This window comes from Rhea americana, unplaced genomic scaffold (assembly GCF_003343005.1).
Source record: "Rhea americana isolate MKP2758 unplaced genomic scaffold, rheAme1 scaffold_3, whole genome shotgun sequence".
Taxonomy (NCBI): Eukaryota; Metazoa; Chordata; class Aves; order Rheiformes; family Rheidae; genus Rhea; species Rhea americana.
Genome location: NW_028186423.1, coordinates 882,355 through 900,111, shown reverse-complemented (window position 1 = coordinate 900,111; position 17,757 = coordinate 882,355). Strand labels below are relative to the sequence as shown.

The 17,757-nt window shown below is 40.8% G+C and overlaps 1 protein-coding gene across 1 annotated transcript; it reads right to left on the bottom strand.

Annotated features, from left to right (window-relative positions):
- Positions 1 to 1,043: 1,043 nt before the first annotated feature.
- Positions 1,044 to 6,376, bottom strand: LOC146593284 (snaclec coagulation factor IX-binding protein subunit A-like). The gene is made up of 5 exons (XM_085309554.1): positions 6,319 to 6,376; positions 4,423 to 4,631; positions 2,563 to 2,694; positions 1,413 to 1,548; positions 1,044 to 1,126 (listed from the first exon to the last, which is right to left on the bottom strand). The coding sequence occupies exons 1-5, from the start codon at positions 6,374 to 6,376 to the stop codon at positions 1,044 to 1,046; spliced, it is 618 nt and encodes a 205-aa protein (XP_085165680.1).
- Positions 6,377 to 17,757: the final 11,381 nt, after the last annotated feature.

Below are 17,757 nucleotides of genomic sequence, written 5' to 3'. Positions count from 1 at the left end.
CCTGGGACCATCTTGGCACAGTCTGACCCTTTGCATATTCATACCCCCAGTTTATTCATGAAAATCTCATGCCTGCTTAGGCAATATTCAGGTAAATATGACAGCTGATGTTTTTATCAATGTAACCCTTCTCTGTGAATATGCTAAATAACAGAGCAGCAAAGATACTAACATTTTTGCCAGTTTTTCTGTCCTTCCTAACTGAGGAGGTGTTTTGTCATCATTTGGACAAACCAAACAATCATCCATGGCCATCGTATGAAGCTTTTCCATCTACCTTTTTAGCTAGTGAGGGAAAGGACCTATGGACAGGAGCTTGCAACTAGCTGATGGAGTCAAAAACAATAAGGTACTTGCAATTAAGAAAAACAAAGTGAAGATGTTTGCTTATGTAGAATAGAATCATTTAGAATGTAGGCAAACGTAACTATGATAACAAGTTTTGCTTCATTTAACAAAGCGTCATCCTGTGCAGTTCACAAAGTGATACCCCACCTCCTGTGCCTAATAATATGCTCCTGACTTCTCCCTCTGATTTGGGCCCCATCTTATGGCTATATTACAGAGTACTGAACTAGCTATTTAACCACTTAGGTATTGAAAACATTCGATTAACTTTCCTTGGATCTATCTGACAGTAAAAAAGGAAAAATTCCAAGACTGAAAACATATGACTTGACACGATTAAATGGTGAAATGAATAATGTTTTAATGAGTAATTTGTAATTATTTAATAATTAAAGAGCTCTTATGAATGTTCTTGAAAACCCTGTGGAAAAGCTAAATGGCATGCTGATTTCATCAAGCATTCAAATCAAATCAGAACTTATTTTCAAAGCATCATTTAAATGTAGTCTACAAGAACATTGCTACAATAATGCAAACAGAACAGAAAAGTATTGTGCCATAATAGCTCTGCTTTTTTAAAATAAGAACTTGATTTTTCCATGCATGAGATTTTTTCTGCATGAATGGGCTGTGGCTAAACTCCATTCGAAGTGCAGCAGCAGCCAGTCAGGTTTCGTCAGTGGTGCAGTTGCAGGTTAAGGGTGTGTCGGGTCTGGTTTGTAAATGCAGATGAATGGTAGCCTCTTGCTGCAAAGAGAGCTGCCCCATTCACCCTGGCCTGGAAAAAGAGACAGGGAGAGAATCCAAAGGAAAAAAAGAAGTAGTGATGAGGAAACCATTTCACTCCTGATGTGAAATCATTCAAACTCAGGTCAGTCTCTGGAAATCTAATTTTCTTTTAATTTCTGTGTCCATAGTATGCATATTGCAGCTTTGGGCAACATTTTAATACGATGATGATTTCTCCAGCTAATCCTGGAAAATACTCATCCCACAGGGATGGCAGAAGTTCAAGAGCAAAAAGTAAACTACACAGTTTATTAATCACCCTAGATTTTCCTTACCTTCGGTATTCAGTGTCAGGCAAAATTTAATTTTTAACAAGTTGTTAAATAGTTTTCCGACGGCTCTGAGAAGGGATGACAGAGGCCTCTGGATGAAAGTTGTCAGAGATCCATCAGTCCATTCCAAAGATAACCCCTGCAGACAAAAAAAATAATTAAAAAAAAATAAATCCAGAAGCTGAATGAGAACCACAGGTCTCTTCTGAATTCAGGAAGCAATTTGGTGCACATATATTTGCTGGGATAGAAAATAACTGAATGAGGGCCTTCTTCCACAGGGATGTGAATACAGTTATTGCCTGCAGGGATATTATTGTCTTATAGAGCTGCATGAATAATTCATTTTTAATTCCATATTAGATTAATTTCACCTCATCTGCTCTTCATGAATTGTCCTCAAATAAATTGTAATTTTCTTGAATATATTTGTTATTCAGAATARGACTATAGGACTCATGAGTAATTCATTGCAGTTAGGCGACATTCAGAATCTGAGACACTGAGAATGGACACGTAGGTCATTGTTGTGCCCTGTTACACGAGTAAAACTTACAGAATCAAGTTTCTACTTCTAATATGCATTTAAAGGTCTGAAATTCACTTGCTTTTAATATTCTAAAATGTTAATTTTCAACTCACCATATCAGCAAAAGCTCCAGTAGCTTCACTGGCTAGAATATTGGTGGGAAGACACTCCAAATAAATTAATTAAAAGAATTTGAATTAATATATTCATGTAAACTTTTTATAACTGCAAATCTAGTCTACTGACATGACATTCTGCTAAGCAGAGATTAAATAGAGAATGTATCACCCACCATCCAGTTTCTCCTTTGAGAACTGTACCTCAACTCTCCTGCCTTAGATGATGTCATTGGAATACAAAGTTGATAACAGTTTGTCACTTAAAAAAAGTTGTTAAGACCCCCTTCTTCCTCCACTGCTCRTCTGCTACTCCCTACCCCACTGAAAGACAAACATTAGCTTTTTGATAACCGTTTAGTTTTGCTGAGCCTGGAAAGAATTTCCATGGCTACAAAGGGAAACTATTCACTTGAAAACAAAACATTTTCCACAGAAAAGAAATTCTGATCCATTGAGACAAAGTTCTCCTGATGTTTATTTTCATTTCTGATCATGGCACACTTACCTTTTGGTAAGTTCCGCCTATCCAGAATTGGGTTTCCTTTTGTCTCTGAGCAAGTTTATACAGGAACTCATTCTCGGCTGCACTGGTGATACTGGTTAGGTGACCTCCTGCTCTTTTAGTCCAACAAATTTTCTGCACAGGAAAGAGAATTAAACATAGGAGATATGAAGTGGTTGTAGCTTTGTGAATAAGAGGTTAGCAAAGAAAAACGCGGAGCAAATGGCAGGGTTGTGGGAGGGAAATGGACAGAGTCATAAGAGAAAGACCACAGAGAAGGAGAAATTTCGTGGAAGCAGAAATATAAAACTAGAGGGAAAAAGTCATGGAGAGCTTGCAATTTTGAAGGGAGAGAAATGAAAGACAGAAAAAGGGAAGAATAGGGAGAAGAGATGCTCTAAAAGAGTAAAAGCCCAAAGAGTGGGATCCGAAAAAGCAAACTTCAGTCGTCCGGAGAAGTGGTTAAGGAGAACAGCGTTGTCAGGCACTGGCAACTGGCCTCTTTACAGATTTTCAAAACTCATCTGGACACAGCCTTGAACAACCTGCTCTGTCTTTGAGGTTGGCTGTGCTTTGATCAGGGTTTGGACTAGATCCCTTCAGACATCTCTTCTCACTGAAATTACTCTGTGGCTGTAAGTTAGATCTGTAGTGCAGGCAATTACATGGGCTCTCCACAGTCATTAGAGAATGGGAGGCATATCCAGACTGTCATACATCCACTAAAAGAAAGGCATAGGGGGGAGCTAGGATGAAGTGACTCTTACTGGTGTAACCTTAGCATACAGCACAGTCTAGATATCTCCACTTTTTGACAGCTAAAACTATGCAAAATRAACTTCACAATGAAAAAAAATGAACTTCCAGAATAAGATGAATGAGCAGAAATGGAGATGTCAGAGCAGCTTGTCAAAAAGGATGCTATTCATACTGTTTTTTTTTTTCTTGTGTCTCCAACCAGCTGGGGAATGGAGAAGACAGAGGCAGTGCTCCCCTCAAAGTTTCTCCACAAAAAATGTGTCCTCAAGGGGTTGCCTTTGCACTTGATAGGGAAGGGTGCTCTTTCATCTGCATCTTGAAACAAGTTTAATCACTGCACTAATGTCGAGGCTCAGGGGAAAAACCTCTTTACCAATCATTTGAATTTAATGCACTTTCATAGACATGGCTCAAGAGGAACATTATGCTCCGTGACAAACATTTATGGAAGTGTTTGTGTTTGGCTCCTAAGAGAGCAAATATTCTGGTACATGGCTGCAAATTACAGTGCCATTCTGATATCATGTGAGTGGATAGCAAATTGAAGTCAGAATGTTGTTTAGTAAGTATCTTCTGCAAAGTGGAAAAAGGTTTTATTATTCACAAGGGGCTTGGACAGGTCACAGAGAAAAATCATGCCTAGTAGGTATCACTCTGTGTGTGGTGGGTAGATAGAGAAATCCATCAGTTTGGTATCACCACTACAGTCAAAGTTCCCCAAGAACCCCTTTGACTTCTCTTCACGGCTGTATGCTTGGGCATACAGCGGTGATGTATTTATACATCATTTGCCTCATCTTACAGTGTGAAGTAACAGACTCCATGCTCAAAAACTGTAACAGTAGCAGGGAGATGGGAAATCCAGAAGGTCCAAGTTCCAAACAGGAGCTGGTTCATTTCTATTTAAGCGTGTCCTGTGGAAAGGCAGAGTGCAACTAACCTCACTTGTAGCGCTGAGCTGCATATCAAGCACTTTCTGTCTGTCAGCACTGATATACATCAGGAGAAGCAGAAAAGGAGGAAAAATGAGCCAGGTACAAAGAAGATAACTCTAGGAAAGGAGAGAAGAAATAATGAATAATCCTGTTTTGAAGAACTAGGTACCTCAGCTTGAGTCCATGTCATTCTCTCTTCAATCAACATGTAACAGCGACCTTTGTAACTAATCCAGCCTTTCTGGCATAGGCTTTGGCAGGTCTGTATTGTAAGTGAGTTTGAGTGAGACGGGTTATGAATTTTCCTAGGTGCATGATTAAATTTGAAGATTAGCGGCAAGAACCGTTCACTGCGATGTTTGACTGTGGAGTTTTCACCTGAAAGAAACATAAAATGTACCCAAAAGAAAGGTCTCATTCATCTTTTGGAAAATACATAATTATTTCTGTATTTTCTCTTGTGATTTRACTAAACTGAGTTCAGCACTTCACAGGGACATTCAATAAAGTAAAACTACAAAATGAAGGGCAAATATGAGATATTCAGGGTCTGGATTTTTTACTCTTGTCTTTCAAAAAAAAAAAGATATGAAACATCAGTATATGAAAAGCTCTAATTTAGGAGTCAGGTGCCATTTAGGTTATAAGCATGAGTTTGCTGCTGTCATTCCAGAGTCCAGCAGGTGCAGCTGTATTTCAGCAACCCATTTCAATGTGTGGCGCAGTGCAACACAGTTTGTGGGTTCTGCTCTGAATCTGCCCCATGTCCCGAGAGACAGCAGCAGGTTCATCAAGTTGGCCCTGAAAGATGTGCAGGCCTTTGTGGACTCCCAAGACTCAGCAGCAAGTGGTTTGGCAGGCCAGGAGTGTAGCGTATTAGCCCAGCTTTGCTCAGGAGGGCCTGACTCTGGAATAGCAACAGGGATTTCAGGTTGGTGCATCACGTTGCTTTAGAGATGGAGAACAAAACAGATCTGTCAGACCTGAATTAAGATGGATTTTGTTGAAAGTTCTTGGAATTGATTTCTTTCCAGTTTCCTGCTTGGTAAGTAGTCAGCATGGTTAGGTTCAACTTACAAAATATCATTGATTTCTCTCCCCAAACCACAGATGATTCAGCTTGTAATTTCCTCTACAATTATAGAGCAGGTCGCCTTAGAAACTGCTTGTATCCATTCAAAGTTTCATCTTGTGGAAACCACATTTCCCCTCTCTTTGGCCAGATGTGCTTGGCACTAGTCCAAACAAAAAAGGAGGAGGAAGGTGCAATAAATATTCTCCTCCTCCTATTCTCTCCTTTTTGCTTCATAGAAGGAGATTCATAACATTGCAATTTCAGCTTCTCTGAGTACACTGGGATCACAGACCACCCCAAATGGTGGCATCAGCTATGGGGCTGCTCTGCAGTCACTCTCCTCCTCCCCATAAGCAAGAGAAATGGCCAGCATGTTGCACAGTCTTTCTCCTTCAAAATAGGACAGGACACAGCACAACGCAATGGTCATGGCATCCATAATCTAATGCAGTGTTGTGCCACCAAAGTTAAGCCAAGCCATGCTGATTGCACAACTGCCTTTGCCTGGGTTGGCCAATCAGTTCCCTATTTCCCCCCGTATACAAATTCAGCAACACACAGGGGAACTCTCCATCTTCTCTTGGCATCCCTTGTGACCATTAAAACAACCCATTCTCATGAGGGGAGTCCCTGTCATGGAAAGAGCTTGGCTTCTAGATTTCAGAGATGAGCTCAGATAAACCACAAGATCTAGTTTGGACAGATAAACCATAGGAGTTAATGATAGTTTGGAGAGCTTTGCAAGAGGGAAGCCTGTACTGGAGCAAGGTCATGTACAGAATGTCTCTAACCTCTAATCTCCCCTCAGTACTTTTCAGAAAAGGTCAAGATGACATTAGATTCATTCCATATAAAACAAACAAACAAAAACTCACATCTGCCTTAGTAACTGGTCTATGCTGGAAACAGAGGCAAGAAGGGTGAAGCTAGGAGATTTTTTACATAATTTCTTACAGCATCAGAAAGACAACTGGGACATCTTACACTCACCTTCTGAGCTGGAGAGGACAGAGGCTCCAAAAAGCAGGAATAAAACCAGATGGGACATTCTCAGAAAGCATAGCAGTGCTGCTGCCTGTGATCTGTAAATAGTGAAAGGTGTTCAGCAAGGCACTTAAATGGTGGTGGAAACTGGGGAATGGAAAGATCCGCACCATCATCTTCTGTATTCCAGAGCTGAAAGATAAACTGACTTCTCCTTGCACAAAGACAGGGATAATTCTTCTGCTGACTTGAAACAGAGTTCAGACACCGTATTGAAGGTACCTTTCACTGGGCCACCTCATGAAAGAGGCTTAAGTAAATACATTTTTATTTGCCAGTGGGAACATGCACATGATCTAGCTGATGCTGTTTTGAACAGCATCAGTTGGACTAGACGATCTCCAGAGGTCCCTTCCAAATTTGAGTTTTCTGTATGATTCTGTGGGGACTCAGCAAACTGCATTAATTTGATTGCATTCTGTTGTGGGTTTCTACTATCATTCTCTGGACTTTTCAAAAGACCGTAAGTGTGTTAAGAACCCAAATGACATATTCAGCAGTGATAGAGAAGCAAATTTCTAAGGTATTTAGTGATCTTTGATGGAGAAGATGTAGGATAGATTTTCAGAAAAGAAAATTCAGCTCTTTTGACTCCTTTTGTTTCCTTTTGGAAGCATTCACCTTTTCCTTGCCTTCTCCCTGCCTACTCTGGTAATGTGTTTCCTATTCTTTGGCTTAAGTCATTTGTGGCAAAGGGGCTACCTCTACATTACTTTAGGATGTGGTTTAGTCCAGTAGTCAAGATAATTTAAAAATTCCACCCCCTATATTTCAGCATGGATATTGCCTTTCCAAATTGTCACTTGTTTCTTGTGACCTTATTTCCCTTAATCAGACTCCTCCCTTAAGTGTTCAGTTTAAGACTGAATTACCCTCTTCCCCTGCTCCATTCCATTTTATGCATATTGCACATTTTCAACTTTTGGTAAATCAGCCCTGAAGAGTATAGGAAGGAACGAACAGAAAACAGAACAGCCTTGGCATCTGTCAGAGGTGACAGGAGGAAGGTACTATGCAGTCATATTACAGAAGTTGGGAGGACACTTTTAAAAACCATGTAGCATGTACAARTAAGGATGCAATAAACAAAAGCAAAAGAGGTGCAGAGCTGAAAGTAGCAGCRGAAGGGTGAAATACATCCATTTGATACAAGGGCAAAAGGAACAGACCTCAAAAGAAGCATTGTTGGCATGATGAATGGGGAGATTTCAATGGACCTCAACTAGCATCAACAGGAGTCACTTGGTTAACYCCTATAAACAACAGGTCAAATTCAGTACCAGTTTGTCCAGATTTGGACCTTCCTATTGCCACAAGAAACCCCCAGAGCAACTTAATTTCAACTTGTGCCGTTGCTCTGGATTGACATGAGAGTAAAAGACACTGAAATCATAACTATTTTATGAAAAATATACATCTGCAGCAAAAATGAGATCGAGAAGGCGTAAGGAATAGATACAAAGGAAAATGATGCCTATATAAAATAGAAGGTGGAAGGTATGTTAAAAGTGTGTTTRTATAGATAACATGCACACATTTATGTAGGTATATATGCATACACATAAATATGTRTTTATGTGTACATATATATATACACAGACATACACATAACAGCTATGTAGAGCTATTAAAATTATATGACAGATGTTACCCCCCCAAACATACCTTACTAATAAACAGACTGGGGATCTAGGAAAAAATATAGTAAAAAAACAAATAGGTAAATTTTATGGACAGTTTTATGAATATATTCTCTTACCTTTTTTCCTTCTTCCTTTTCTCTGTAAGGAGACAAATTCTTGTCCTTGAGGTACTTATATTATGCCAGATTTGTCATCATGGTTCTTTGCTCTGGCAAATGAAATCACTTCCAATATTACACCTGGATGTTTTCCTACAAGGACTTTCCCTCAATCACAGGTGGGTGGGATCTGATCTTCCCAACACCTTTATGTAAACTGCTTTAAGAGTGTTTTTGTGGTTTATCAAGTTAATCTGAAACACAYCCATAATCTGAACAATTAAATGGGAAATCACGTGTGCCCGGAAGGCAAATTCTTGTCTCAATATGGGAGGCAGAGGTGCAGGGATGAGGGCCTCCATTAAAATATCAGTGCTGGGCATAGCCATCACCCTGGAATTTCTGCCAGCATTGGAAACTCTTTCCTGAGGCTAGATAAGTGTGTGTGTGTGTGTGGGGGGGTAGATTATATTTATGCAATTTTTTGTATGTCTTGTAGTGTGGATAGGTGCCTGGTCATTGATGTGTTAGTTAAAGGACCCTCAACATCGCTGTAAATGAGACTTTGCATGTACTATACCTTCAAGAGAGGATCTTCGCACGAGGCCAGTGTTGAGGTCTGCTGGCAAAACGATATTATTGGGCGGAACGGAGAAGCTTCTCAAACTCCATGAAATTTACATAGACTCCTACCCATTTCTTAAATCCTGTTCAAACATCCTCACGTACAGTAAATAACTTCTTGGGTGCCTTAAAAAAGCACTGACACATAGTACATATTTGCATTAATGCACTTATTTAAAATCCAAATATTTAATAAAGGGGCTGAAATGACCTCTTTTCTTCCTTGATGCAAATACAAACTCATCACCAGCAGGCTCAGGAAGAACTGTTCCTAAAATAACTCTTGACTCTTAAGTGGYGGGTGTAGGTCCTCACCACAGTTTGGTGAGAACATATTTTTTTACAGACACCTTACAGACTGGATTCTGAGTCCTCCTTAAAGATGGACAGTGTGGTTGCTTTTCATCAGTCTGCTCAACAAACACTGAGACCCAAGTGTCCCGCAGCTTCCTGGGACACCCTCTTGGATATTTACTCTGGGGCAAGTTGCCACACACGGTAAGTGTCTCCTGCAGGCAGTGCAGGAAAAAGAGATCCAAAATCACATTGAAAAACACTTTCTAGGTGAATTTTTCTGTGTAATGACTACAAAACTGTACATAATTTTAGAAAGCTGCTACTTCTTCCAAAAACTACAATGCAAGGTGTGCCTTTTGCGATGAACAGCAGTGGAGGAGGATCAATGAGCTAATCCTCCAGAATAATAGGAAATAAGTGAACAGCGTATTCTATGCACTCTTCAATTTCATCACAAAATATTTGCAAAGAAGCCATTTCTCAGTGCTTGCCATTCATAAAACAGCAGTCTCTCCGCTATAGCTAGATGCATAATTCTTACTGGTGACAATACATTTCATCTTCTATTTTTTTTGGTTCTTGAATAATCTGTGAACTAACCATGACCATCCCAAATACATTTGTTATCTGGTACATACATTAGGCAAATAATCCTTGGTCTGTAGGCTCTTTGTGAACAGTTATATTCCAAATATTCATGCGGATTCATAAACTGTCTTATATATATCCTTTTCCTGACTTGATGAAATTAATTCTCAGCGGTAGGGTTTCAGATTGTGAAGATAAAATTTACTTTCTATGAATATCTTGCAATGCTTATTGGAAAGTTACTGTTTCATTTACTCATTTGCTACTATATTTGCAATAACTGGGCTCARAAAGTTACAGGGGTTCTGGGAGGGGATTTTCAACAGGCTTCACAGTCCCCAGTCCCCTGATGGAWGTCAGTGGGACACTGTAATGTCGTCGCATTAGGCCATATCTGAAATTTCCCACTTCTGACTTACTAGCAGAGCTAGCTGGCTTGTTTGAGTCTGTATTCACAAAGCATTTTCACAGGATTTAGCCGAGTCTTTTCTCTCTGCCTTCATTGCCCTATGAAGATGTGTGTTTGCTATCTGGTTCTCATAGCATGGGCATGTTCTGGGTCCCAAAACCTCTGCCTGATTTTAGGATGCATCATGCTACTCGTTGCCACTTTCATCAGCTCTATGTGCCCATGCAAAGATGTTTTCTGAAGGCTGGGTAGGGGTTTCTTCGGCAGAATCAGAGCAATGAGAGGCATGGCAAAATATGTGGTCATTCGAACGAATCAGCAGGGCAACGGCTGAGGTTGTGCAAAACGCCTAGGTTGGTTCCCAGAGCTCTCTGTCGCATTCCCTCCTTCTCTTCCTCTACCCTTGTACTGCTAGGGTATTTGTCAACAGCATGGAAATTATACTGTTCCTGGGGAGAAATGGAATTTAATACTAATACTATCTCTTGTGGAAAAGCAAAGAGTGAGTCATAGCTGGATAGAGTTTATTTTATATATGAAGTCTTTCATTCTGCAAGGTAACTCAAAGCACAGTACTGTGAATTTAATGCTATCAACTCTGGTTGCTGTGTAGGCAAACACAGCAGGCTTTATGCATTAAGCAGCAACATGCACGGCTGTAGCCATTAGGAGCAGTTTCACTAACAAAAAAATGGGAGGAGAAATGCTCATCAGAGTCTTTCTCAGTGGGCAGTATTTGATAAATGCCTCAAGAAGCTTTGAATACACACTGGGCTGAAATCAGGTAGGATTGCCTCACTTAAATGGCCTGTGCTTTCCCCTCTGCCTTTCAGATATTGTGTGGCTCTCTTTTTCTCTACATTCCTCCTCAAAATTGGCTCTCTCAGCAGTGACTTCTGTGTCCATGCTGCCCTTCTCATTTCCAAACGAAACAGCATGATACAATTTAAAATGTCAGAATTCAATGAAAGCAGGCAGCTCTGTATGCCTAAGTAAGAAAGCCACCTTTCCCTTCACTGACCTTTATGTCATCTCTCACCATATTTGTCATGTGCCCTGCAATATCCTGATATTGTGTCCTGCCAGATGCTGTTAAATGCAGTTCCCCCATATCTTAATTCCTTTTARGGAAGAAGTAAATAAAGTATCAGTAAACAATAATGTCGGGATCTGACTCTGGGCAAGGATTAGTATTTTCTCTGAAAACCACTATAAATGTCCCCATGGAAAATAAGGATGTAAACTGTAATTCGTTTCAGCTCTGTACCACAGAAGAAGAGAATCTGAAGAAAAAGAGAACTGAATTGGTCTTACATCTTTTAAAGGGGTGCCAGTTTGTAATTCACACAATAAAGCATTTGCATAATGCTAGTTTGAACTAACTTGTGTTTTTCTCTTCCCAGACACTCTGACTCTGTTCCTTCTGTGCATAGCTACTGTATTCCTGTTCTCCTTTCTGCCTCATTTTACAGATCACAGCCTGAATCCATTTAAGGTAGGAGTAGGCATTTAAGCAGTTTTTTTTTCCTCTCTAACACTGCTTTCTCCCSTTCCTCTATCCTGTTTTTCCTCCTAGGGGAGTTGGACAGGACTCCAACTCTCTGTATGTCAAGTTATAGAACTTTTTTTTTTATTGACATAAAGTTCATTTTTTATCTTATTTCTGGCTAGCCTTATTTTTCTTTTGAGAGGCAGGGAAAGATGGGTAGGAAGCAGCAGCAGAAGCCTAGATCTGCCTCAGCTGTGGCCCTGAGTTTTTCAAATATCTGCAGGAGGCCCCACATTGATGTGAGCCTAGATATTTTCTCATGGCAATGCAAGAGTGTTTGTTGAGGGCATAGTTATATACCATGAATACAATGCTTTCCACTGCTTTCTTTCCACCTATGCAGGAAGCAAATCATTGGCTTGAATTTGGTCTGTCGGTTTGTCCTCTATGATACAAATTAAAACAGGTCTTCCCCTTTGTTTGACCATTTATCTGACCTTGGTGTTACTTTTGAGAGAAAAGAGAGCTGAAAGAGGTGAGGTTGATACCAGGACCCTGCCGCTGTGTAACACTATGCAGATAGGCCAGGTTTGGGGTGTCAGTCCTAGACACTGTATCCTGCTYGATTATCACAGAAATCACAGTAAGGAAATTACAACAAAGTTCAGGAACATGATGACTAGAATACACTAAAGAAAAACAAAATTAGACATGATACATTTTATAACTAAAGTTAAATGTGTGTGGAGGACAAAGAGATATATCAGGGTAAAACCAGGTGATTATTTCTGGTCTATTTAGAACCAAACTGTTTCAGTGCTATTGCCTTGTCCTCACTCCTTCCCCCATCCCTCCTGTGCCTATCAATGCTCGTTACTTCCCTCTACCCTCTTCTACCTCATGGGTAACTCTAGCAATATCATTCCCCAGATATCACCATAAAGAAAAAAAAAAAAAAAAGTCTACTAGACCTTCTCTACCTGGGTCTGCTCTGCCCACCTCACCYTACATTTTGGGACACGCACTGCTGGGGAGCCAGGATGAATGCGTGGGAACCGAGAGTGTGCGGGTGGCCATAGGACAGCGGAGGTAGCTCTCCGTGGATGAGTCCAGCTATTATGAGCAGTCTGGAGACACCAAGGCAGAGCCTTCTGTGAGTAATGTACTTCACTTTGCACCAAGGCTAGTTTGCCCTGGGCTGTAGCCTGGCTACTTCTGGYAGCTGAACCCACTGACGTAATTCTGTGCAGCTCTGTGGCATTGCACAGATATCTCTATTTGGTCAACCAGCTTTGTCAAGTGAGRGGATAGTGTTGCTCCTGCTGCTCTGCTCTGAGATGCTGCTTTCCCTGTTTATGGCCAATCACAGACAGACACAAAAGGAGGGGGGAGAGAAAGGATAACAGAATCAGGGAAAATGTGGCGTTCTGTTGATGCTTGCAGGAGCCAGGGCAGATGGTCAGTCACAGATGGATGCTTTGAGCTGGCAGGTCAGCTACAGCAGCTATTGCTCTGGTCACTGACTCCCTTCCCCAGACAACTGAGTGGCCTAGATGGCTCTTTTTTTCTTTTGTACAGATCTTTCCCTGTCTAGGCAGATCTGGATGGCTCATAACATCTCACCCTGTCAGCCACAGTACTGTCAATTGCAAGYTCAAAGCTGAATGTAAGCCTGAGAGAAAAGACAGCTGATGGAAGAGGAACTTTGAGGGAAGGGGAGACAGCAGGATATCACATCTACTGGTCCTTGCCCACGTACTAATAGCACGCATAGTGGTGTAGTGATTCTCCATGTCTGAAAGCACTTTGTACCTGGAGTGGAGCAGATGCATGGTGACTCCTGAGCCTTCTACAATGATCTCTCAGCCCATTTGACCTCTTTCCCTTCCCCACCTACATGTCTTTCTGTTTGTTTGTTTTTAAGGAAGCCAAAGATGAAACAGACTCAYACTTTCACTATCTTTCCTCATTACTTTTGGTGCATCTTTTAATTAACTGATTTCTGACTCCAAGCAATCTCTCTATATTCCTTGGGCTTTATGTGCTGGCACATTTTATTGGTGTGATTTGGTCTCCTTCTCTTACTTTTGTATCTTTCCCATCTATGTTCACTGTTCAAGACTATTGGAACATTTACAAATATGTGTGTACTTCTTTGACTTGCACTCCCAAGCAAGACTGGAACTACTATTTTTCAGGCTATTGCCACCTGCCATCCAAAAGTATACTAGTCCTTTTGGAAGTAAAAATACAGGATGTGTCTAGAAAGCATCACATCATGGAAACAGACCCTTAGTGTTTTAAAAGATTAAAAATATTCCAGCATAACCTTCTCRCTCTATTTTTTGTCCTCATTTTATTCACTGCTTTATTTAATAAAATCTCCCTGTAAGAGAACAATGGGAAAGGGTGGGGGGAGAATGAATCATTTCAAAACCACRTCAAATTACTTTGGAATCAGATGTAAATTCAGTCCTATTGTTCACAAATTACTGTGTGCTGCCTTTCTCTGACAGAACTTGAAGAGAGGGTAGAAATGTTATCTCTACAGCATCATGAGATGTCAGCAAACCTGTGAGGGAAACATTGTACTACCTATATGTGCTCAAACTCCAGCAGCAGTAGCATGAAGAAATTGGAGCCTGGAGGATAAACCTGGGGCTGGAGGGGGTGATGAGGAGAGGTTTATGGACTATGCAGTCAGTAAACATACATATACACACACGCACACACAACCTAGAAAGCACTTGGGAAGCTTATGACTGTTGAGCTGTGCCCTTACTACCACACCAACAATTACGGATAGCGTGCTTCCTGCCAATCATTTCTTAATTTAGAAAGTGCCTGCCCCTTACTCCAGGTACTAACCATGGAAATGTTAAATGCARACAGCCAGAGACTAAGTGTGCAGATGGGCTTTGGCTTTGTCCATCAGCTAGTTTAGTAGTTGTGGCTTCTGTTCAACCATCATGTCTTCCATCTCCATACTCTGCACCTCTGTGAAGGTCAGGGATCCTGGGCTTTGTGGCACCACAAAGTTGGATTGCAACCTTTACCAGAAAGAGCCCTACCAGCAGCATCTCTTGGAGATATGCAATGGTATTTTTGAGAGGAGAGTGAATTTAACTAGAAACAGAAACTTTGGTGTCACCCTGGAATGGCTAGGTTCCAGACATTAACGATTATTTTAAGAGAAAAACAGTATCAGTGGTGTCATTGAGACTTCTCAGGGGACATTTTGGTCTACAGAGAACAATGAGAAAGGCAGGGATACTGAATGCAGGCAAACAGTTTCCTTCTCTTGGCTGAGCCCACAACCCTGATATTTCAGGCAGGATTGCTTTTGCTCTCACTACTCTTGGCAGGAGTAGTGCCACATCACCAGGAGATGGTAACTGCTGACAGAAGGCTCAAAAGCTGTAGCTGTTACTACGGTCAGTACCTTCATTCGCACCTGGCAAAGGCTACTTCTCATCCCATCAGTTTTACAGCCCTCTGCTGCTTTGACCAGTGCTGCTGTGTCTGTGGTTCAGCTAGCTCTTATGCGCAGCAGAATGCTTCCCCAGCACAGGCTCCCATCTCTTTGGCATTTAGGGGTATGTGGCCTTGCCACCTGCTGGGGCTGCAGCAGTGAATTGCACACATACATTCACCTGGTGATAGGTTCCTTTCCATCTTTCCCATCTGTTCTTCAGGTCATATTACCCAAGAAGAAGCCAGGTTTTACCTCTCCTTCCTGCATGAAGCTGATGAGACATCTCTCATAAAGTCTCGGCTGGAAAGAGCATCTCTGTTGAAAAGGGTTCAGCTGGAATGGGAGTCAGCTGCATCTGAATCAAATGGGTTGGCACAGACAGAAAGATGTTGGGAAAAGAGATATCTGAGAACTGGTAGTTTCTCTCTGTCCATGATTTTCTGCTGGAGTCTTACTCTGTCTTTTGTGGACATAATACTAATGTGGCATTAACCTGTATCTCCCTCTGCCCTATTGACTTCTAGAAATTAATGTAGATTAAGTCCCAGTAGGTGCACATGGTGAAGTCTTGACCTTTGTAGTCATGTTAAAGCATTAAAAAATATCCTAGCATTAAGAAAAGAATGAATCCAGGTTGACATTTGTGAGCTACACATTGGGGTGAGCATCGGGGGAAAAAAAGGGAGATCTGTGACAGGAATAGTCTGGAAAGTCTTACAAAAGACAGCAGAAAGTTGTCCCCATTTGGCCATGGTAATGATTTAGGCTGGGAATTTTAGAGGCACCTGATACAGTTGTGTGTCCAAAGCCAAAGGACTGCCAAATTCCCTGACTTTAACGTGAGATGAAGAGCTTCACTGCATGAACCTTGTCTGAAATGCTCTGCTATGTTAACTTTCTGGGGGTTTTGCTGACCATCTATTCTTTTTTGAAGAGAAATGACTTGAATGGGACCAATATTTTTGCTTTCTCCCTGCCCTCCCTATCAGCTGTCGCTGTAGGAACAGTACTTTTGTCTATCTGCTCCCATTTCACGGTGTTCAAAAATGTTCAAAATGCCTCAGAATGGCTGCTTAGATTTGGTAGAGTGATAGATATGTTAACAAGCTGTTCTGCTTCTCCATTTCCTTTGGGGCCATTTGTCCCTTTATCAACATCTGAAAAAAATGGGCTTCTGCCCGAAATAAGCAAGAAAAAATTAAGAGTTTTCATCCCTCTTCTCCAGCCTTAGACAGGGCACCAGTGAGCTTACCCCGTGCTTGAACCCCTTGAACAACACACCAGCCTGCCCACTACCATTTAAAACAGACATGGAGACCAAGCAGAAGAACCCAACAGCTAGGTGAGGTTTCAGATCTTCACCTRGAGTTGTATACACCCTTACTAGACTGTGTCCCCAAGGAGGAGATAGACTAGATGGTGGGAGACAGATGTTCAGGGCAGAAGCACATTGAAGTTAAGTGTCTCAGAGCCAGCACTGTTGTTTTTAGACTATGAGAGGAACATACCCAAAGGTTGCACTAGCAGACACTTTTTTTACAGACTGAGCAAATTTAACTATACTTAATCAAAAAGGTTCCATGTGGGTTGTTTCTAAAGGAAAATTGGAGTTTCAGCTGTGAAAAAACTCAACTTCCCAAGGAAACTTTTGACTTAGGAGACATAATACAACCAAGGATTTTGGCTTATCTAAGAAATATGGTGTGATACTTTATTGTGATACAGAAAAACTGAATATTTGGGCCTTGACCTGACAAAGTTTGTCGATATAATTTTCTTTTGAGAAATCTATAGGCTGGAACTATAAAAGAGATCTTTTTTTTTAATTGAAAGATAAATACTCTCCAAAAGAAAAAAAAAATCTTAGCAAGTCTAATTAATTGTGTAGTTGTTAAAACCACCCTTCCCTTGGGGGTTAAAACCCCCAAGATAACTAAAACACACACAAGACCACATTCAGACAACATGCTAACAGCCTAATAAAAATATTTGCTTACTTTGATTTGATTAGTGATTTATTCTAATTATCAGACAGAAATGAACTACCTTTCCCTATTGGAGGCTAAATAAAGCAAATTTAATTATATTCAACTGACTTGAATAATTCACAGGAGGAAATTGTGTAAAGAACTGAATACCCTATTCTGTCTGGTGCAGATTGCACAGCAGTCACAGGATGAAGCCTTCTGAATGCTCCCTCTTCTGCAGGCTTTCTCTGTAACTCTCCAACCCTTGAAAGGACCACAGATATGTGAAGGAATAATGAAGTCTGTATCTACACAACTATAATGGATTACTAAAAGTATCGGAGTCGCTGTAAATAAATCATTATATCAAGCTCATTTAACCTGATTCCTACCCTCAGATGGCTTGTAATACAATCCCAGCTCTGAAAATCAGCCATTTCTTCAAAATTAGATTTATCGCTAATCAAAAATGGAAGCTATCCTGCCAGCTATGAAATATATTTGGAAATACTGAGTTGGGCTCAAGCCTCAAAGCTGTATTTATTCATTTATTCATTTTTTAAAAAAACCCTCACTCRTCTGCAAAGATCTAGATGGTTTAACTATTAATTAAAACTTTCAATGGCCATCTAGCAATATTCAGTGCCCACATTAACCCAGTCATCTAGTAAATCATAGCAAGAGCTCGTTTCACCTCTGGTCTCCTGGCAACCCACCTTCCACCTTCCTCAAAAACTCCATCAAGTAAATACTTTGCAGCAATCTCATTTCTGTAAGCCACCATTTCCCATTTTC